A 24,739-nucleotide genomic window follows, 5' to 3' on the forward strand; every position below is an offset into this window, starting at 1 on the left:
ACCATCATCATGCACTCTACATGGATAACATCATCATCATGCACTCTATGCACTCTACATGGATCACCATCATCATGCACTCTACATAACTATCATCATGGATCACCATCATCATGCACTCTACATGCACTCTACATGATAACCATCATCATGCACTCTACATGGATAACCATCATCATGCACTCTACACGGATAACTATCATCATGCACTCTACATGGATCACCATCATCATGCACTCTACATGGATAACCATCATCATGCACTCTACATGGATAACCATCATCATGCACTCTACATGGATAACCATCATCATGCACTCTACATGGATAACTCATGCATCATGCACTCTACACATGGATAACTATCATCATGCATCTACATGGATATCATCATCATGCACTCATCATGCACTCTATGGATAACCATCATCATGCACTCTACATGGATCCATCATCATGCACTCTACATGGATAACCATCATCATGCACATGGATAACATCATCATGCACTCACATGGATCACCATCATCATGCACTCTACACGGATCACCATCATCATGCACTCTACATGGATAACCATCATCATCATCATGGATAACTCATCATGCATGGATCACCATCATCATGCACTCTACATAACCATCATCATGCACTCTACATGCACTCTACATGGATAACCATCATCATGCACTCATCATGCACACATGGATAACCATCATCATCACTCTACACTCATCATGCACTCTACATGGATCACCATCATCATGCACTCTACATGGATAACTATCATCATGCACTCTACATGGATAACCATCATCATGCACTCTACATGGATAACCATCATCATGCACTCTACATGGATAACTATCATCATGCACTCTACATGGATCACCATCATCATGCACTCTACATGGATCACCATCATCATGCACTCTACATGGATCACCATCATCATGCACTCTACATGGATCACCATCATCATGCACTCTACATGGATAACCATCATCATGCACTCTACATGGATCACCATCATCATGCACTCTACATGGATAACCATCATCATGCACTCTACACGGATAACTATCATCATGCACTCTACATGGATAACATCATCATGGATCACCATCATCATGCACTCTACATGGATAACCATCATCATGCACTCTACATGGATCACCATCATCATGCACTCTACATGGATAACCATCATCATGCACTCTACACGGATAACTATCATCATGCACTCTACATGGATAACTATCATCATGCACTCTGCACTCTACATGGATAACATCATCATGATAACCATCATCATGCACTCTACATGGATAACCATCATCATGCACTCTACATGGATCACCATCATCATGCACTCTACATGGATCACCATCATCATGCACTCTACATGGATCACCATCATCATGCACTCTACATGGATCACCATCATCATGGATCACCATCATCATGCACTCTACATGGATAACCATCATCATGCACTCTACATGGATAACCATCATCATGCACTCTACATGGATAACCATCATGCACTCTACATATCACCATCATCATGCACATGGATCACCATCATCATGCACTCACCATCATCATGCACTCTACATAACTATCATCATGCACTCTACATGGATAACTATCATCATGCACTCTACATGGATAACCATCATCATGCACTCTACACGGATAACTCATCATCATGCACCATCATCATGCACATGGATGCACTCTACATGGATAATCATCATCACTCATGGATCACTCATACATCATGCACTCTACATGGATAACCATCATCATGCACTCTACATGGATCACCATCATCATGCACTCTACATGGATAACCATCATCATGCACTCTACATGGATAACTATCATCATGCACTCTACATGGATAACTATCATCATGCACTCTACATGGATAACCATCATCATGCACTCTACATGGATAACCATCATCATGCACTCTACATGGATAACCATCATCATGCACTCTACATGGATAACCATCATCATGCACTCTACATGGATAACCATCATCATGCACTCTACATGGATAACCATCATCATGCACTCTACATGGATAACCATCATCATGCACTCTACATGGATAACCATCATCATGCACTCTACATGGATAACCATCATCATGCACTCCACATGGATCAATGGATCCATCCATCCGTCATAGTGGGAGGGGTGAAATACAGTAGCATAGCAATTGCGGAAATCTACTAAATGCATGTATTTCTCAGCTAAAGTCCATAGAAATATAATGGATGAATGTTGTATTATAACTGCCCTTGCATTTAAATGGCTCATTATTCCAGGCCACCAGGGAGTGGCTGGAGATTTGTTGTGCTTTAGTAGGCACACTGGAAATATGATCCGCTATAATCATTTTAAGGGCTTCTGTTGCACACACACTTTGGGTCATAATTCTTTGGAGTGTAAGTAAATGTTATGGGCAGAGGGGCATCACTCAGAGATGAAGTGTCGACACCAGGAGAGGCATAAAGCCAACAAATAAATCACATTTAAAGGTTGCTGAAGAGCCACTTAACGGTTGTTCACATCGTATAACTGGGCCTATTCTGTATGTATGTATGTATGTATGTATGTGTGTATGTGTGTGTGTGTGTGTGTGTGTGTGTGTGTGTGTGTGTGTGTGTGTGTGTGTGTGTGTGTTTAGGGGGTTGATTGTGTGTGTGTGTTTGTGTCTGTGCGAATGTTTGTGTTTGTGTCTGTGTGTGTGTGCGCATGCGTGCATCCATGTGCCAGTGGTGGGCTCCATTGTGTTTATTCCCGTTCCATTTCATTCCAGCCATTACTGAGTCGTCCACCTTCACCAGTCTCCACTGGTATGTGGTGCAGGTCAAAAGGTTGAAACTGTGTAGAAGTTATATGGATCCCCGTGACATTAAGGATGAAGCGGCTGAGAACAGTAGCATTCAAGGTCACATATGGAATACAGAGGGGTTTAAACAAAGTGTTCATGAAATTGTCCCCAGCCACTAGTATAAATAAATCAATGGGTCATAACCAAACGTGTGCTCTCTGTCTCGCTCGCTCTTATCGATTTCAAACAGCTGGACATGGCCAACTGGTTTACACACATAAATACTACCACTGCTATCTCTCTCTTTCTCTTTTGTCTCTCTCTCACTCGCTCTCGTTCTCCCTTTTTCTCTCTCACTCCAGGGGGAGATTATGTGACGCAGCAAATGAGGGATACACAGATATCATGTGCCTCCATAAATCACACACACACACACACACACACACACACACACACACACACACACACACACACACACACACACACACACACACACACACACACACACACACACACACACACACACACACACACACACACACACACACACACTAAACTGTTATGTATGAGTGTGATAAAACATAAACTCTGTCTACTGCTCCACCGAGAGTCACAGAAAATACTATACCAGTTTATCTTTCAATAGTATAGGTGTCCCCTTGATAAGTATGTGTAATAATCCTCATGTACAAACTATGATGCCTTTGGTTAAATCTCTATTAGTAAGTACAAAAGCCATTATAAATCAATCAATTGGCATCACCAGCCAATGTCCTGAAGCCTTCAATTGTAGCTTTTAAACTGATCACACGATCAATTAAGTTGGATTGACTTGTTAATTGGGTAGCAAAGTCAAATAGCATCGCCTGCCTGGCTATACAGCAAGCAGTGCGATCCAGCAATTGCTGACCTGAATTCATTAAAGGGAAGTATACCAGGAATCTATTAACAGAACATTGGAATTAACATTGGAAATACTGATGAAGCTCGGATGCCAAACAACATGGTCTAGGCTTTATGCTGTCTATTGATGGATATAGGCCTATGGATATTACAGTAAATACCTGATTATATATATCACGATATATGCCTGTATTAATTGATGTCACGATATATGCCTGTATTCCTAGATATCACAATATATTCCTGTATTATCACAACACAGTACATCCGTGTATTCATGAATGCCACAATATACTGTATATTGTCCCGATTTCATCGTTCCACAATATTAAAAAACTTTCTACTGGCCCAAACACGTGTACCAGATGCTGCTCGAACACTGCTGCAGCCTCTATAGCCTATAACCCCAGTCACACTCATTAGGTTCCAAATGGGAGCAAACATTCTCAAACGTCACTGTGCCACCTGAACTTGTCCAATAAGAACACCAATAAAGTATTGTCCTTATATCCTAATGGCAAAGATAGGGGGTGGGGTCTCTTCCTCATAGACCTACCTCATAGACTTTGCCTTCCTGGTTCCTGTCTCCGTGCATGGTCCCTCCCTTCTACCACCAGTCCCTCCTATCCTATCCCACTGATCACACCCACCACCGACTCCAAGTCTGCATGATAACCCAAGAAAACGTCTCACTGAAAAATGGATGAGAACCTGACAGTGGAGCAGGCAAGCTGATGAATATAGAAGAGAGTAATAGAACTCCTACACCCACTCGCTTAAAAGAGGAGTATTTTCCTAGAGAAAAAAGGCATTAACCACAACCTCTCCCCTTTGTGCCAAAACAGCCACAATCACCCAGGTCCGTGGCCTTCTTGGGAATTTGGGACTCTCAGATTATGAGTCGTCTTAGAGTTGGTCATTTTGGCATGCGCTCTTAGGAATTCAATCCCTCTCGTCTCCTCAGCTGCTGTAGTCCACAAGAAGAGATAATTAAAGTCAGTAAGGCAGGACCACGGTGCGTTCATCCGAACGCCATTTTGTTCCACTGTATAATTACTCAGTCTGGACACATCTGTGGACAGGGCAACAACAATGGCAACAACACAACCTGAGCCACTGTGTGTGCGCCCGCTCAAATCAAATCACATTTTACTGGTCGCATACACATATTTAGCAAATGTTATTGCGGGTGTAGTGAAATGCTTGTGCAATAATATCTAACAATTCACAGCAATACACACAGATCTAAATGTAAAACAATGGAATTAACAAACATATAAATATTAGCAGCATTGTCAGAGTCTATGTGATGGGATGTATAGACATTATGGACAGTATGTATGATAGAATAGTATATATACAGCAATAGTTGAATAGGATGGCATTGTTAACACATTGTAATTAAAGTGACCAGTGTTCCATTATTAAAGTGACCAGTGTTCCATGACTATGTACATAGGGCAGCATCCTCTAAGGTGCAGGGTTGAGTAACCGGGTGGTAGCCAGCTAGTGACCGTGACTAAGTTCATGGCAGGGTACTGGTGGGAGGCTGGCTAGTGATGGCTATTTAATAGTCTGATGGCCTTGAGATAGACGCTGTTTTCAGTCTCTCGGTCCCAGCTTTGATGCACCTGTATTGACTTCGCCTTCTGGATGATAGCGGGGTGAACAGGCAGTGGCTCGGGTGGTTGATGTCCTTGATGATCTTTTTGGCCTTCCTGTGACATCGGGTGCTGTAGGTGTCCTGGAGGGCAGGCAGTAACATTCCATCTAAGCTGCATGTGTACGTGCAGTAGCCCCAAGACTGCCGCACAGCTCCCCAGAGACTGCCGCGAGGCTCCCCCAGGACTGCCACACAGAATATATCAGCACACAGAGAGAAGCACGAGATTGAACATCATTCAACTTTCTAGAACAGTGATCACCAACCGGTTGATCGCAATCGACTGGTCGATATCCAATTTTGTATTTATTCGTCTCGGGGCTGTTGGTGGTAGTTGCACTCAATTCACCTGTCCTGCGCCAGGTAGGCTAACTGTTTCAACCATTCCATGTGTCTGAAGGTACAAACTCTACCTTCCCGGTTAGCCCAGAGAGTCTAAACCTGTGCCACCAGAGGCTCTGGTTTTGAGCCCAGGCTCTGTCGCACCCGGCCGTGACCGGGAGGTCTATGGGACGACGCACAATTGGCCTAGCGTCGTCCCGGTTAGGGAGGGTTTGGCCAGTAGGGATATCCTTGTCTCATTGCGCACCAGTGACTCCTGTGGCGGGCTGGGCGCAGTGCACCAGGTCGCTAGATGTACGGTGTTTCCTCCGACACATTGGGGCGGCTAACTTCTGGGTTGGATGCACGCTGTGTTAAGAAGCAGTGCGGCTTGGTTGGGTTGTGATTCGGAGGACGAATGGCTCTCGACCTTCGTCTCTCCCGAGCCCATATGGGAGTTGTAGCGATGAGACAAGACAGTAACTGCTAACTATTGGATACTACGAAAAAGGGGGGAAAGGGGGGTAAAAATTAATATTAAAAAAATGTTTTTAAAAAATGTTATGGGATGCATGTTCTACATTGTTTTTGATGGTAGACTGTTCTGGTAGGCCTACATTATGATCAAATATCCACAGTAACCTACTTGACCACTGTTAAAACTGTAACTTAAAGCGGGTACAGCCTCAGTGTTCACAGTAAACGTGTGTTGGAAGTTGCACAGAATTTTCACAACGTTCAAGTTTGCGCTCAGCAGACCTGAAATTAGCTCAGTGCCTAAAAATATTCAGGGAAAATTGGCAGGCAGTGTGCCCCCGGTGATGCGTTGGGCAGACTGCACCACCCTCTGGAGAGCCTTGCAGTTGTGGATGGTGCAGTTGCTGTACCAGTGATACAGCCCGACAGGATGTTCTCAATGGTGCATCTGTAAAAGTTTGTGAGGAGCCATGCCAAATTACTTCAGCCTCCTGAGGTTGAAGAGGCGCTGTTGCCCCTTCTTCTCCACACTGTTGACAATTTCAGATTGTCAGTGATGTGTATGCTGAGGAACCTTAAGCTTTTGACTTTCTCCACTGCATCCCCGTCAATGTGGATGGGGGCGTGCTCCTTTTCCTGTCTCCAGAAGTCCACGATCAGCACCTTCATTTTGTTGATGTTGAGGGAGAAGTTATTTTCTTGACACCACTCCACCATGGCCCTCACCTCCTCCCTGTAGGCTGTCTCGTCATTGTTGGTAATCAGGCCTACTACTGTTGTGTTGTCTGCAAACTTGATGATTGGGTGAACAGGGAGTGCAGGAAGGGGCTGAGCACGTACCCTTGTGGTGCCCCTGTGTTGAGGATCCGCAAAGTGGAGGTGTTGTTTCCTACCTTCACCACTTGGGGGTCGGCCTGTCAGGAAGTTCAGGACCCAGTTGCACAGGTAGGAGTTCAGACCCGGGGCCCCAAGCTTAATGATGAGCTTGGAGGGCACTATGGTGTTGAAGGCAGAGCTGTAGTCAATGAACAGCATTCTTACATAGGTATTATTTTTGTCCAGGTGGGATGGGGCAGTGTGCAGTGTGATGGTGATTGCATCGTCTGTGGATCTATTGGAGTGGGATCTAGGGTGTCAGGTAACGTGAAGGTGATATGATCCTTAACTAACCTCTCAAAGCACTTCATGATGTCAGAAGTGAGTGCTATGGGGAGATAGTCATTTAGTTCAGTTACCTTTGCTTTCTTGGTACAGGAACAATGGTGGACATCCTGAAACTGGGACAACAGACTAGGATAGGGAGAGATTGAATATGTCCGTAAACACTCCTGCCAGCTGGTCTGCACATGCTCTGAGGATGCGGCTAGGGAGGCCGTCTGGGCCGGCAGCCTTGTGAGGGTTAACACTCTTAAATGTTTTACGTCGGCCACAGAGAACGAGAGCCCACAGTCCTCGGGAGCAGCAATATGTTTTCCTCAAAGAGGACGAAGATGATGTTTAGCTTGTCCGGGAGCAAGACGTCAGTGTCCGCAACATGGCTGGTTTTCCCTTTGTAATCCTTGATTGTCTGGAGTCCCTGCCACATACGTCTCGTGTCTGAGACATTGAAATGTGACTACACTTTGTCTTTGACTGACGTTTTACCTATTCGATTGCCATATGGATTCTCAGCAGGTCGACTGCGGCTAATCAAATGGCCCCACATTTGAATTGCAGCTGCTTAACCAACGCAATAGACGTTATGATAGGGACAGTTGATGCCAAATTTGGCTTTGTGCCACCCACCCATTTCCTAAAGGTTTCGAATCCGGAGTTGTTGTGTGGATGGATGGTGCTTCGTATGCTTACTTGTGTGAAGAGAACAGCGCTAAACCAAAGAGTGTGTAGAAGTAGAAAAAAAACTGCTGACAAAATTCAAGGTTATTAACGAGCAAGGAGGGAGAGTAAATTGACAGGCTACGCAGATGTCTACTGCTAACAAACCACGAGAAGTACATGACATAGTACATTAGCCATAGAGCAGATTTAACCCTAGGGTACAGACTTCTCTCTCCTATGAAGGAACACTCATAAGGTCAGCGAAATGGCTCCAGAAGCTGTATGTGATGCCATTTGTAGGAACACATTGGTGATAAATGGCAACAACCATTGATTATCACAAGGGTTTACTGTATGTCACCTGCAATGCTACCAAACACTCTGTTGGGTAGGGCAGTCTTGCACAATGAGATGAGGGGGAATCCCGCCACACACACGCATGCATATGCACGCATAGCCACTTTTCTCCGCCCCCTAGTGTGATGTTTTGGAGCAGCTCTTGAAGGGCACTGGAGCAGAGACACACACAGAGACACGTGCACTGGAGCAGAGACACCCACACTCACACACACCCTGCCTCCCTCACTTCCAGAGCTACCTAAAGCCCCAGATGAGCTGGGTAAAGCGTTAAAGTTAATTTAAATAATAAACTAGTCTTATAGGAGGCCCTACGGGGAACATTAGTCTACTAATTAACAATGGTTTCGCCTATACTTCACACTGGCCCACACTGAGCATACTCTGTTCATGCTCCGTTCTCCTGCGAGGTAGCTCATTTCTATGGTGTTTTGGAGTCCTCCTGTGCTGACTCAAAGTGCATCCTCTTCCTTCCCATCTGCCTCGGCCCTACTCCCTCTCTGGAGCACAACGAACAGACGGAGCTCTGCTGATGTCAGACAAAATGGCTGCCACCACTGCGAGGGGGCAGCAGGGAGTGGGCAAACATTGCAGGCCCACATAGCAGTATACTGCATGACATTTTAAGAAGATGCAAATGCTTAGCAGCATGCTAAAATGTGTGGAATGCTATGTGACGGGAATAGGATTTCTTGAGGAATTATCTGAGAGTTGTAGCCTTAGCCTAGTTTGTCACTTGCCTGCTAAAATCATAAGTGCATTACTGAATATGGTACATACATCTTTCAATCTGCAGTTGAGTTAGCATGTCACAGGCGTGTTGCTAGGGGAGTCTTTGAGTGCTTTTCTGAGTGCGAGTGTGTGTGTGAGTGAGTGAGTGAGTGAGTGAGTGAGTGAGTGAGTGAGTGAGTGAGTGAGTGAGTGAGTGAGTGAGTGAGTGAGTGAGTGAGTGAGTGAGTGAGGGAGTGAGTGAGTGATTGAGTGATTGAGTGAGTGAAAGCGTGCTGTACAGCTTCTTTATCTACATATTTAGGCTTGAGTTTGTAATGGTACATGTATTCATATTCAACCGTTTGATATAGGGACCTCGGTTTGGGCTGCACTGTGAACCCAAATGAATAGATAAAAACATTGACATTTCCATAATGAAAACACTAGGCCTATAGGCTATGCCTATGCTGCGTTGTAGGCCTACGACTCGGGTAAATCTGAGCTGAAAAAACAACAACATTTCAGGCTATTCCGTTTGAACAACTAGAACCTATGTGTACATTGTGATGAAAATTCTAATCTTAATTAGTGTTGTCCTTTTGTGAGACGCAGCCGGGAACTAGTTCTGTAAGATAGCGAATGGTGGGGTCAATAAACCAGAATTGGAGGATCCTCCATCATCGTTTAAATCTCCAGTTTGTTGTCTTCCCAGTCGATTACTACGACGATGGACAGTGGTGGACAAAACGTTAACAGTATGTCGCCACGCTCAACGAGACTAGCCTCTGCAGCTGCCAACACCTCAAATATGTTGACACATTTACGCCGACATCACCCCAATATATAAACGAAAGACTGAAACGCAAAGAAACAACAACACAGCATCATATTCCCTCTGCATTCAAGCAGCCTTTGGCAGCTGATTCTGACAGGGCCAAATAGATTGCAATAGCAAAAGGTAGGCCAGATGTATTTCTTTTCAGTCTTTGCTTTGTAGTCGTGGATATGCACCCATTCAAATCAAATCACTGTTATTTGTCACTTTAACCGAATACAACAGGTGTACAACAGACTTTACTGCAAAATATTATTTACGAGCCCTTTCCCAACAATTCAGAGTTAAAAAGTGTGTGCTTATGCGTGTTTTGGCGTGTCAGTGTAGTATGTGTGAGGTTGTGGGTAGAATCCAGTGAGTGTTAATAGAGCCAGTGCAAAAAAAAGTGTGTCAATGCAAATTGTCCGGGTAGCCATTTGATTAACTGTTCAGCAGTCTTATGGCTTGGGGGTAGATGCTGTTCAGCAGCCTTTTAGTTCCAGACTTGGAGCTCCGATGCAGTTGCAGAGGGAGGTGTTCAGTCCCAGGGTCCTTAGCTTATTGATGAGTTTGGAGGGCAATATTTAGATTTTTTGTTGTTGTCATTTAACAGACACTCTTATCCAGAGCAACTTACAGGCGCAATTAGGGTTAAGTGCCTTGCTCAAGGGCTCATCAACAGATTTTTCACCTTGTCGGCTCAGGGATTCGAAACAGCGACCTTTCGGGTTACTAGCCCAACGCTCTTAACCACTAGGCTACCTTTCGCCCTATGGTGTTGAAAGCTGAGCTGTTTTCAATGAACAGCATTCTCACATAAGTGTTCCTTTAGTCCAGATGGGAAAGGGCAATGTGGAGTGCAATAGAGATTGCGTCATCTGTGCATCTGTTGGGGTGGTATCCAACTTGGAGTGGGTCCAGGGTGTCTGGGATGATGCTGTTGATGTGAGCCATGATCAGCCTTTCAAAGCATTTCATGGCTACAGATGCGAGTGCTAAGGGGCGATAGTCATTTAGACAGGTTACCTTGGTGTTCTTGGGCACAGTGACTATGGTGGTCTGCTTGAAACATGTAGGTATGACAGACTGGGTCAGAGAGAGGTTGAAAATGTCAGTGACGATACTTGCCAGCTGGTCAGCGCATGCTCTGAGTAGGCATCCTGGTAATCCGTCTGGGCCTGCAGTCTTGTGAATGTTAACCTGTTTAAACAGCTGGTGCTCTCATGCATGGTTCAGCATTGCTTGCCTCGAACCGAGCATAGAAGGCATTTAACTCGTCTGGTAGGCTCGCGTCACTGGGCAGCTCGCAGCTGGTTTTCCCTTTGTAATCCGTGATAGTTTGCAAGCCCTGCCACAACCGACATGCGTCAACCGGTGTAGTAAGATTCAATCTTAGTCCTGTAAGATTCAATCTTAGTCCTGTATATGCCTGTTTGATGGTTCAATGGAGGAAGTAATGGAATTTCTTATAAGCGTCCGAATTAGTCACACTCCTTAAAAGAGGCATCTCTAGCCTTTAGCTCATTGCGGATGTTGCCTGTAATTCATGGCTTCTGGTTGGAATATGTATGTACGGTCACTGTGGGGACCAGTGATTGCACGTTCGCCAATAGAACAGAGGGTAGAGGAGGTTTATCCACATGCCACGGTTTATCCACTCTGTGGTTTTCCGGTGATTGTCAGCAACTCTTGAAAGTGCCCAAAACACATTACAAACTTCCCTTGCACCCATTTCAGCAAACAAGTAGTACCTGCTCTATATAAGAAAGCCAAAGCCGAAGTTTTCAACTAATTGGCCAATGCATCCTGTGTTGCATTTACTTAACAGTGACAGCCCATAATATTAACCTGGAATGGGAGATGTACTGTGCTATAGGCACACCCTCTTTATGAGAATCATCTGACACTGAAGGAGGCAGTGTCATGGTGCGTTTGTAACCAAGATGCAAGTCGGTATTTACCATATACAACTGGGAAAAATTCACTTGAACGGCCTTCCAACTGGTAATTACTTGTGGGAAACTCATCTTGAGCACCCACTTCTCCTACATGGCGACCTCTGACGTCACATACTAAGGAAATGGCCTCTATAACAGCATGTTTGGCAGTTAAATGCAACAGCAAAACATTATTCATAAAAAGCAATCTATTCATGTGGTTTTTCAACTCTATAATTTGTTTACATGCATGATAGCCAATTGGCATTTCTCAACGAGATAAAATAACTTGAATGCATCCAAGTGCTATTTACGACTTCACAACTGGTAAATTCCCACCTCCCACATGGTTACAAAAGCAGAGTGGAAACAACAGACAATGCCAGTCACAACAGACAATGCCAGAGTCACAACAGAGAATGCCAGAGTCACAACAGACAATGCCAGAGTCACAACAGACAATGCCAGAGTCACAACAGACAATGCCAGAGTCACAACAGACAATGCCAGAGTCACAACAGACAATGCCAGAGTCACAACAGACAATGCCAGAGTCACAACAGACAATGCTAGGAACATTGTGAACGCTGAACATTGTGAATGGCATGTAATTCCCCCTTTGTACCAAAAACCGAACCGTGACCCCAAAATCGCAATACTTTGGTGTTTGGTGAACCATTACACCCTTTACCGATGGCAGAAATGGACTAAGCTACAGCACAGAACAGCTCTATAATTCAACCACTAACTACAAGGCTTGTATAACTGAGTTTTATATGTATTATTATTTGTATTGTAAAGTTTTAACAACAGACTGTATAACCATACAATACATCTAACCCATTTTCCCCCCACCACTGCATAAGTGGGGCAGACTTGTGCCAGAGAGGATGTGGGGCGGGGGGACTATGGGGGAAAGGCTGCATAAAACCCATATATGTTCTGCACACAAACACACACACACACAGGCAGACAAACACACACACACAGACACACACAATTTGAACCATGAAAACAACACCACCACAACACAACACAGCCACTCTTGTCAAGATGGCTCAACACCGCCTCTACTTCCTAAGGTGGTTAAATAAAATTGGCACGCCCCCTCTCCAAATACTACCGCTGCACCCATCGAGAGCGTCCTGACCAGCTGCATCACGGCCACGGCCTGGACATCCACTCAAAACGGTGCATGAGGAAGTCCCACAGCATCATCAAGGACCCCACACACCACAGCCACAGACTGTTCACTTCCTTACCATCGGGCAGATGGTATCGGAGCATCGGGTCTGATACCAACAGGCTCAGACAGTTTCTATCCACAAGACATCAGACTGAACACTTGAACTGGACTGACCACCTGCACTGACTCTCCGCACCTTAGCACTCATGCGCTCACTCACACACACATCCACATACACACATATACACCCATGCAACAAACACATCACAACTGCTGCTACTAGACTTTTATTAATTTCTGCTAAACAGTTTAAACACCTGCTCTTCAATCCCCCCTTTCCCGACACACGTAAATATTCTACTATCATATTGTTGAGTGCCTTTCCTATATTTATACTTATGCTAAACATTTTATTATATTCTACCAGAGAGCCTTTTCCTGGTTATTCTTATTCTTATCTTTTATTATTTCTTATTGTTGTTGCGTTATCGAGAGGGAACCTGCAAGTAAGCATTTCATTGGACGGTATATACCATGTGTATCCTGTACATACCACTATTAAAACTTGAAGCTGAACTCACCAGGATGGGGAAGCCAGTGAGGAAGTCATAAATGAAGACGATGCCGCTGATCAGGTAGGTGATCTGCAGCGAGGTCTTGAGCGATTCCGAGCCGTCGATGGATGAGCGCCGCTTGCCCTGAGCGTCCTCCACCACGATGGTGGGCACGTTGAACTTGTTCTTGTCGGCCTTGTGGCCCGCGTGGATGGCGAAGGTCTGGAAGAGGGCAATGCCGATGCAGATGATGCCCATGGCCACGCTGCCGCCGATCAGCAGCAGGAAGCACACGCCGAAGCCCAGGCCGATCTCCGTGACGATGAAGCGGCAGTCGCGGGCATAGAAGCGGTCGTTGGTGTCGTGCCAGCCCACGGCGGGCAGTGTGGACAGGATGAAGGACACCATCCAGATGCCCATCACCGTGTGCACCGCCTGCTTCTTGGTATTACTCAACCTACATGGGGGAGGAAGAGGGGGATTGTAAATAACATCATCCTATCTTTGATGTCATAGTTATTCCCTTAAAGTGTGGTCTGAAACTCCTGGCTCTATAAACCACACTCCACATGGCTTGCAAAGTGATGTCTAATTCCTACTCGATTCCTATTATTAGACTCAACTTGGGGGAGGAAGAGGAGGGGGGATGTTTGAAGAGCTACTCCACATCATCAGAGGACACGATAATAAAACTGCCACAAATCTAAACTTCTACATGAGCTTCATGATATTATAAGGATCGGTCTGAGAGAATTTGATTACGATCAAATCAATATTACATGAATAGACTTACTTAATGTACATCATTTCAATATATTCTATGAATAACACCATTCAATTGGATAGAGAGTAGGAGTGGAAATCAATGGAAATGGTTGGTTGATGACCCAGATCATTGCCATGCCCTTTGGTGTATTTGTCTCCTTGGTCTATTTAAATGGTTCTCCCTCACCTCTAAGTAATTGTTTTAGCCCAGCAATTTGCTCAGAGTGTTAGTGTCCTCTGGTAGTATGCATTTGGTATGTGCACGGCACACATAAAAAAAAAATACTGCAGGAGGCTGGAGCGTTTTTCCTTTTAACACATCTACGAGAGGCGACACAGGCTTTACCTGAACTAAGACACACACACGGTTGCAGCACATGAAAGCACATTCACAAAGTTCAACTGCACAAAGACCGAGTCTGGAATTCAAATCGAACCTGCCGGAGCAATGTTGGTGCAGTGTCATCCCCATCTCAGAAGTTCATATTTACAGAATGATTGAAATTTAAAAACCACATTCACGGTAAATGCTGCATATCTCAGCTCAATGGGAAATTACCTTTACATCTCTATGGCAGAATCAGTAATGCTTCAGTTTAACAGATTGGACTAAGCCCTGATACTGAAAAGCAAGTCTCAGGAAGCATTGGTAGTTTCAATATACCCAAAATAAATCAGTGATTTTATTTTACCATGATTCAAGCCACTGTCTAAATACACCAATGCGAGTTTGATTAAACAGAGCCCTGAAATTCATTGACTAAACTAGAAAGAATTGAAGACATCATGAGACATCATGAGTTTATGTTGCAAAGGCCTCTGTTGGTTGCCTTACTTATGGACACCCGATTGTCAATTGTATGATTTTTTGTGGGTTGTTTTTTAGAAAGTGGCTACGGTAGAAAGGGACTCAAGAGTATCCAGGCAGATTTTCAGAGTTTACTCCGGCTGAGGATGCCCCTCCTCCAACCCCCATAGCCTACCACAACTGTCCGAGAGGAGTTCTGGAGGTAAACCCAAGCTTTCTTTCAGGGGAGAGATCAAAGCCAGCCTCGTCCATCCCCCTCTTCTCTCATCTCCTCTTACCCTCATTCACATCCTTTGATTAATCTCCCTCGCTTCACAGAGACATTGTAAGTGTGTCTTTGCACAGAGAATGACACCAACCTCATCAAATGAAGTAAAGTATACAGTATGACAAAATATATAAATGGTAGATTTTGATTTGAATTGGTCTGTGCTACATGTATGCAGGGCTATGGGAACAACGCATAGAGGAAGGCAGCAGCCCTGGGTCTGCCATGTTTGCATTAAAGAAGTGGGTGTCTTAGCTGCTGCGAGTCACAGATCGCTAGCCTTTCCTCAAAGTGCCTGAGGTGGGAGCAAAGAGAGGGATTTACGTCATCAAGCTGCTTGAATCTATTACTATAAAACGAGAGGGAGGAAGAGTAGAGGGAGAGAAGAAACTCCTGAGAGATAGTGAGCACTGGCTGATGAGAACAGATGCTGAAGCGTTTGTTTCCAGTGCAATGGCAAAATTCATTATTCAGGCCTTCAGTATGCTCACGTCAGGTAAAGCACGTGCCCATGTGCATTCAAAAGGAGAAAAATGGGTCTGTTTCAGGTGAAAGATGAAAGTGTCACACTGATCTGTTTCACCTGTCCTCGTTATTGTCTCCACCCGCTCCAGGTGTCGCTTGTTTTCCCAGTGTATTTATCTCTGTGTTTCCTGTCTCTCTGTGCCAGTGTATTTATCTCTGTGTTTCCTGTCTCTCTGTGCCAGTGTATTTATCTCTGTGTTTCCTGTCTCTCTGTGCCAGTGTATTTATCTCTGTGTTTCCTGTCTCTCTGTGCCAGTGTATTTATCTCTGTGTTTCCTGTCTCTCTGTGCCAGTGTATTTATCCCTGTGTTTCCTGTCTCTCTGTGCCAGTTCGTCTTGTATGTTCCAAGTCTACCATCGTTTTCCCCGTACGCCTGCCTTTGCAATTCTCTTTTTCATAGTCCTCCTGGTTTTGACCCTTGCCTGTTCTAGATTCTGTGCCTGCCTGCCTGACCATTCTGCCTGCCTTGACCACGAGCCTGTCTGACCATTCTGTACCTCCTGGACTCTGATCTGGTTTTGACCTTTTTGCCTGTCCACGACCATGCTCTTGCCTACTCCTTTTGGATTATTAAACATTAAAAGACTCCAACCATCTGCCTCCTGTGTCTGCATCTGGGCCTCGCCTTGTGTCATGATAGAAAGAGGTCACGTGGAATTATATTGTTAAGAGGAGCTGGAAAAAATGTGTGAGGGTCTTTATGGGGGCGGGGTGAGAAAAAAGATGACTTTGGGGGACAGAAGATGGATAATGTTATTGTGAATCAAGCTTCAGGTCTATAACTGACTCTCGCTTGCTCTTTCTCTATCCCCCCTCTCTCTTTTTTGAGAGAGCGAGAATCTGTACACAGGTTTCACAACAATTTGGGATGATTTGTTTGGACACAAACCCATAGCTTTAGCTACTCTGAAATTATATTAGGTAAAGATAATTGAGGACAAGCACTGCTTGTTGGGTAAACAAAAATGTTGTTAATTGTATTTTTAGCCAAAAACCTTGTCTCTGCTGAGCTGGAAAATTGGCCTCGTTAACTATGATCTGGACATCTGTAGACAATTTGACAATAGGAGCTAGAATAAAATATCTGTGCACAGGAAGGGCTATTTAGAGAATCCTTATCAATACACACCATTTAATTAATCTCATTGTCATTAACACACAGTATCCATCTCCCTGTTTTCATTGGGCTGATTCTGACATTCTAAAATGACATTCAGTTTCAAAGTGTTGATACCCACCCCCAAACTCATTTGGTTTGCAGTACGGTTTTTGCACACTAAAATGTGTTTGTTCATGTGCACTTGGCCTGCAATTACATCACTCTTGAGAGACATTCATCTACAAATGATTGTTATGAACTTTTTGATGATCAACATGGGGACAGATTTGCATAACAATAATAACATTCAGATATTTTGAAATTAAAAGCAGAAACTTCACTTTTAATCTGTTATTCAAATAACTGTCAAAACAGTGGTCTAATGCACTGTATCACAGCGCTAACTGTGTCACTACAGATCCTGGTTCAATCCCAGGCTGTGTCGTAGACAGCCATGACCAGGAGACCCATGAGGTCGTGCATAGTTGTCCGGGTTAGGGGATTGTTTGGCCAACCAGGTTGTCCTTGTCCCATTGCGCTCTAGCGGCTGGCGGGGCGCAATGCACGCTGTAACGGCTGTATGGTGTTTCCCCCGACACATTGGTGTGGCTGGCTTCCGGGTTAAGTGAGCATCGTGTCAAGAAGCAGTGCGGTTTGGTGTGGTTGTGTTTCAGAGGTCACATGGCTCTCGACCTTCGCCTCTCCCGTACGGGAGTTGCAGCGATGGGACAAGACTGTAATTACCAATTGGGGAGAAGAACATTATTTTTTTTTTAACAAACCGCAGGTGACAAACAAATTACAAATGGTGGCTTTAAATAATTTCTCCTAGTCCTACACTATACTTGTAGGTCTGAGATTTGAAACATCTTTATTGAGGGGCACGTAAGGTAGAAATGGCACAGAACAGATCATTCAGATAAGTTGGACTTCCGACTTTGACCCTAATTCATGGTTCCTGTGTTGTTGAAGTAGCGCCAACACGGATCACATTACTTCTGATGGTTGTGGAAGCCAGATGGAACTGGATGGAAGTGATGCAGCGGATGCTCTCACAGTCTAGCAAGTCTAGTCCCACACGGGATTACCTGGATTCCACACCAACAGATGTGTCCGGGATAAAGCCAATTCACTGGGAACGCATCACTAACTCTCCCGTTTCTCTAACCCTATGAAACCAAGTCCATCAGACACTCAGTCAGATTCTTGATATTAGGATTGGCATGGTTGGAAAGGATGAGTATGACTATGTGTTCTGGGGGAGAGATAATGTAGCCTAGGCTATATTTGGCGAAATTATATGATGTCGTTGTAGCTGAATGCTTTGTCAGAGGGAGGCTGCATTGAATTACTTGAAAGTCTTGAAGAAAAACAACATTTACTGTAGCTGTTAGTAGATTTGCAAATAAACTCACCAATGTAGATTACGCTAATTCTAGGCTACTGGAAGGTCATTCATAATTTGTGGTTTATCTAATGCGTGACAAAATGTAACTATGCAATCCCACGAACAGGTGTAACGGTTGTAATTACTAAGTAACAATGTCTACTAATTACACTGCACCTTTTCTATTTTTGCTTTACATTGTTGTCCGATCTCCCAACATTATTTAACTACCATTAAGACAGGTATATGCACCACTTTAAAAAAAGTGGGACCAAAAGCACAATCAATGCCTGCCCATGTATATACAGTGAATTTGAAAATATCTTCAGACCCCTTGACTTTTTCCACATTTTGTTAGTTACAGCCTTATTCTAAAATTGATTAACCCCCCCCATCAATCTACACAGAATACCCCGTAATGACAAAGCAAAAACAGGTTTTAAGACATTTTTGCAAATGTATTATACATTTTAAAAATCACATTTACAGGACATAAGTATTCAGACCCGTTACTCAGTATTTTGTTGAAGCATCTTTGGCAGCAGTTACAGCCTCAAGTATTCTTGGGTATGACTCTACAATTTGGGGACTTTCTTCCATTCTTCTCTGCAGATCCTCTCAAGCTCTGTCAGGTGGGATGGGGAGCGTCGCTGCCCACTATTTTCAGGCCTCTCCAGAGATGTTCGATCGTGTTCAAGTCCGGGCTCTGGCTGGGCCATTCAAGCGCATTGAGATTTGTCCCTAAGCCACTCCTGCGTTGTCTTGGCTGTATGCTTAGGGTCGTTGTCCTGTTGGAAGGTGAACCGTCGCCCCAGTCTGGGGTCCTGAGCGCTCTGGACCAGGTTTTCATCAAGGATCTCTCTGTACTTTGCTCCGTTTATCTTTCCCTCGATCCTGACTAGTCTCCCTGTCCCTGCCGCTGAAAAACATCCCCATAGCAAGATGCTGCCACCACCATGTTTCACCGTAGGGATGATGCCAGGTTTCCTCCAGATGTGACGCTTGGCATTCTGGCAAAATAGTTCAATGTTGTTTCTCAAGGTCTGGGAGTACTTTAGGTGCCTTCTGGCAAACTCCAAGCAGGCTGTCATGTGCCTTTTACTGAGGAGTGGCTTCCGTCTGGCCACTCTACCATAAAGGCCTGATTGGTGGAGTGCTGCAGAGATGATTTTCCTTCATTGCCACAGAGGGACTCTGGAGCTCTGTCAGAGTGACCATCGGGTTCTTGGTCACCTCCCTGACCAAGGCCCTTCTCCTTCGATTGCTCAGTTTGGCCGGGCGGCCAGCTCTAGGAAGAGTCTTGGTGGTTTCAAACTTCTTCCATTTAAGAATGTACTCTTGGGGACTTTCAATGCTGCAGAACGTTTTGGTACCCTTCCCCAGATCTGCCTCGACACAATCCTGTCTTGGAGCTCTACGGACAATTCCTTCGACCTCATGACTTGGTTTTTGCTCTGACATGCACTGCCAACGGTGGGACCATATATACATAGGTGTGAGCCTTTCCAAATCAAGTTCAATCAATTGAATTTACCACAGGTGGACTCCAATCAAGTTGTAGAAACATCTCAAGGATGATATGATCAATGGAAACAGGATGCACCTCAGCTCAATTTTGAGTGTCATAGCAAAGGGTCTGAATACTTATATAAATGAGGTATTTCCGTTTTTTTTTAGGTACATTTGGAAAAATGTATAAAAACCTGTTTTCGCTTCATCATTATGGGGTACTGTGTGTAGATTGATGAAGAAAAAATATAATTTTATCAATTTTAGAATAAGGCCATAACATAACAAAATGTGGAAAAAGTCAAAGGGTTTGAATAACTTCCGAATGCACTGAATGCCTTTCCACTTTTCTTTTGGACGTGCAACTTTTCACGGCATCTGTAGAAACAGGACAAACAAACGTAGTCAGTGTTTGTGTGCGTCTGTAAGTTATTGTTCATATGTATAAGTTTGTATATGGAATGAGAAAAATCTAAAATGAAAAAAAAAATATTATTTAAAAAAATAAACCAATGGAAAAGATACGGGACACTCGCACAAGATAGTCCACCCACCCGCAACAACACACAGCAAGAGAGAAGCAATCAAACGAGACGCCAGTTCTTCCCCACACATACCTGTAGTTGACGGGCCAGCGTACCATCCACATGCGGTGGTAGGAGAGTGAGGTGACTGAGAAGCAGGTGACCAGCGTCAGGGTGTAGAAGGTGGACACGAACACCTTGCACAGGCCCTCGTTCCATTGGTAGCTGGAGTGCTGTCGGCGCAGGGTGATGACGCAGTACATGGTGATGGGGATGGCCATGTTAAGGATGTGCGTGCCGGCCAGCGTGCAGATGAGGAACTCCAGCGGCTTCCACTTCTTCTGCTTGGCGCTGACGCTCAGGATGCCCCAGGCGTTGGCCAGGATGGACACGGCTGAGCACACCAGCCAGGCCAGCGCGTTGGTGCTGATCACTTCGCTCACCTCATCCTCATCCATGGCGGAGCGCGGGGACGATGCCATCGGGGGGCGGGGCGACGGCGAGAGGAGAGGTCACAGCGGAGGAGGAGGAAACGGCGTTGGTAGTGGTGGAGGCGGGCAGGAGGGGGCGCAGGGTACAGCAGGGCGACTCGGGCATCCTACCGGGGCGGACAGGCACTTTCCACAGGATAGGTGGTGCAGCAGGGGACAGAGGACATGGTGGTGGCAGCAGCAGGAGAGAATGAGTAGAAGGGGAGGGTGAAGGAGGGGGAGAGACTGGGGAGGAGTGGCCAAGCCCAGCCAGCGTCACTAACAGGCCTGGAGAGGGTGAAAAGAAAGAGAAAAGAGGAGGGGAGAAGGATACAAAGAGAGATGATAAAGGAGTAATAGTTTACATTCACATTACTTCAATACATAACAATTCCAATTCAATTTTAACAATCAACTGATAGGCCACTCATTGTAAAACACTTATGGTGAACATGCTGCAAGTGAAGGCAGGTTCATTTCATGTGCAACCAAAGAGAATTTGACCACACACTCCAGCAGAGTTTACAATTTCAACCATCTATTAGGTTCATTGGCTGAATCCAAAACTAGACTCTACGGTAGGCTACGGATGCTCTAAGGTAGGCTTCACTATTCACTGCCATGTCCTGCAACTGGCCCCAACTTGGGGAATTTCACAATCTGGAAATAATGAAATGGTGCCAGTAACACGAAATCCAATTATTGCTCCTGATTCAAACTGGCGGTGCTCTAAAGTAATATTGTATAGTTCAATACAGTAGCATACCAAGATGCTACTGTATTGAATACATTTTTATAACATTTATTCCCAATAATAGATATGGCCAGTATGGTAATAGGACATATGACAATGTGTCAATCAACTCCCTGTTTTCCATAAAATGTCTGTATGAACAGCATAATGACCCCCAAACAATCCACATGCCACTCTTTTCACAACAGCCATCTGCAGGTATGTGTACACTGCATTATGCTCTTTGATCAGCATTCAAAGCTATTTTCTCAGTAAAACTGCCTTTGCTAGAGAGAATACACAAAGGAGATCCGTTTTCCCCCACACCACAGTGAAGTGTAAAACACTTGGCGCAGCTGGAGTGTTGTCAATTCACTTCTATTTCCTGTCTGTTTTGTTGTCCGGAGAGTGATGTGCTCTGGGCCATACCCCAAGGAGAGACACTCAAAATGAGTGAGATGTCGTCGCTCAGGCCTCTCGTACAAAGGCTAGCCTACTTATCCGAGTTCCTGCCTCCAACAACTATTGCATTGTTTTGTAGTGCTAGCTTTCGGTTTGAGCTTTACATTCAGGGTTGCATTGCAAAAAGATACACTACATGACCAAAAGTATGTGGACAACTGCTCGTCGTACATCTCATTCCAAAATCTTTCTCAAATTGTTGCCACAAAGTTGGAAGCACAGAATCGTCTGGAATGTCATTGTATGCTGTAGCGTTAAGATTTCCCTTCACTGGAATTAAGGGGCCTAGCCCGAACAATGAAAAACAGTCCCAGACCATTATGCCTCATCCACCAAACTTTACAGTTGGCACTATGCATTAGGGCAGGAATCTCTTGGCATCTGCCAAACCCAGATTTGTCCGTTGGACTGCCAGATGGTGAAGCGTAATTCATTGCTCTGGAGAACGAGTTTCCATTGCTCCAGATTCCAATGGGGGTGAGCTTCACACCACTCCTGACGACGCTTGGCATTGTGCATGGTGATCTTAGGCTTGTGTGCGGCTGCTTGGCCATGGAAACCCATTTCATTAAGCTCCCAACGAACAGTTATTGTGCTGACTTTGTTTCTAGAAGCAGTTTGGAACTCGGTAGTGAGTGGAGCAACCAAGGACAGATTATTTTTAAGCGCTTCAACACTCAGCAGTCTCGTTCTGTGAACTTGTGTCACCTACCACTTTGTGGCTGAGCCGTTGTTGCTCCTAGATGTTTCCACTTCACAATAACAGCACTTACAGTTGACAGCGGCAGCTCTAGCAGGACAAACTGACTTGTTGGAAAGGTGGCATCTTATGACGGTGCCACATTAAAAATGACTGAGCTCTTCAGTAAGGGCATTCTAATGCCAATGTTTGTCTATGGAGATTGCATGGCTGTGTGCTCGATTTTATACACCTGTCAGCAACGGGTTGGGCTGAAAAAGCTGAATCCACTCATTTGAAGGCGTGTCCACATACTTCTGAATATATAGTGTAAGTTATGTTACAGAGTAGTGATTTTAATCATCTAAATCAATCAATCACTCAATCAACCAACTACATTCTACACTAAGGGAAACTACTGGGTAAAGACATCAGATTAACATCAACTTTTGGTTGATATTTGACTGAATTCCCATTTAGCAAGCACTTATTGGACCACTGCTGGTTATGAGACAGCACACCACTGCAGGCAGGCAAGTCAATGTCAGAACCTTGTCATTATACTGATGACTAGTGATGGCGGGAAAAATCGATACAGTAGAGTATCACAAAATTATTTTTTGAAGAGATTATATTTATTCTAAGGATCGATTCTCAACATAAATAAATACATAAAGTATATTCTTTTTTTATTCTTCTTGTAGGTAGTTAACGTTAGCTAGTCATTTGTACCTCGTCCAAAACTCTGGTATTTCTCCTTTTATAGCTTGGCCTCAATATTTTTGTGAGCCAATATGATTTTAGCACTACATGTCTGATCAAACATTTTCTCATGGCTCTCTCTTGTCCCTCTGCAGCAGACATATAGTGAGCAATATGTTAGGAACATAGAATCGCAATACTTATAGAATTGTAAATAAATCGTGATATATATAGAATCGCCACACATATCGTATCGGCACCTAAGTATTGTGATACTATCGTATATTGAGGTTCTTGGCAATTCCTTCCCTACTGATGACAGCCGATATGGTAGTGTGCTGCTAGCACAGCATGAGGTTACTAATTGGGAGAAGTCCCAGGTACAGGAAATAAATGCAGGTTAGCGTTTTTCGTAATTAATCTTGTACTGGACGCAGCTCTGCAGAGTAGTCACTTGCTAGCACAGCCACCAAGTCATAAAATCTGATTTGAAACTTAACCCTAACTCTAACCTTAACCACACTGCTAACCCTTGTGCCTAACCCTAACCTTAAATGAACATCAAAAAGCTTCTTTTTTTTGCTTTCATTCATTTTTACAATATAGCCAATTTTGAATTTGCAATTGGCCCATCGAGCACGAATTGCTCAGTTCTACCTCCAGGACAAGACTCATCCCAATTAACATTAACCTGCAAAATAAGTGAAAGATTATTGCAATACTCCTCAAGATATTGTTACTAACCATTTGAAAGATGATGATGAAAAAATGGCAAACTATCCCTACAACTCTGGGCATGTCTTTTTGCTGTCAGCGCATACCAAACCCCCGACACACCACAGATTCAGCCACAGAGCAGCCTGAATCCCATTATAGAGGGCCAACCCAGCCGAGCTGTACTGGGCTGGTCTTGTTACACATCCACCATAGTTACTGGAACCTTGCTGGAAATATCAGCCCTATTGTGTGAATCAGGTCATGGAGAAAGCCAGCTAAAAGCTTTCGCAGAGATTCTTGTGGTTCCCTGTAGAGAATGATGATGACCAATAGCATAAGCAAAAAGGGGCAAGTGGTGCCACCTAATAAATTGAGTCTACAGACAGGTTGGAGCCATTGGAGTCCTTTTATAAGCAGAAGGCTCAGACAATGATGTAAACCTAGCCTTATCAAAATGCCCAGGTCACAGCTGCCTCCCAAACTTACCCATGAGATGCA

The 24,739-nt window shown here is 44.4% G+C and overlaps 1 protein-coding gene across 3 annotated transcripts in view; it reads right to left on the reverse strand.

Moving 5' to 3' along the window:
* Positions 1-24,739, reverse strand: part of LOC135504514 (probable G-protein coupled receptor 153) — a 56,454-nt gene that overhangs the window by 11,843 nt on the left and 19,872 nt on the right. For all 3 annotated transcript variants that reach the window (XM_064923172.1, XM_064923170.1, XM_064923171.1), the window contains exons 2-3: positions 20,572-21,236; positions 13,620-14,049 (exon numbers count right to left, since the gene is read on the reverse strand). In XM_064923172.1, the coding sequence (XP_064779244.1) occupies positions 13,620-14,049; positions 20,572-20,960 (819 nt within the window). In that variant the 5' untranslated portion in view covers positions 20,961-21,236. The remainder of the gene's footprint in view (positions 1-13,619; positions 14,050-20,571; positions 21,237-24,739) is intronic.

This window comes from Oncorhynchus masou, chromosome 18, assembly GCF_036934945.1.
Source record: "Oncorhynchus masou masou isolate Uvic2021 chromosome 18, UVic_Omas_1.1, whole genome shotgun sequence".
Taxonomy (NCBI): Eukaryota; Metazoa; Chordata; class Actinopteri; order Salmoniformes; family Salmonidae; genus Oncorhynchus; species Oncorhynchus masou.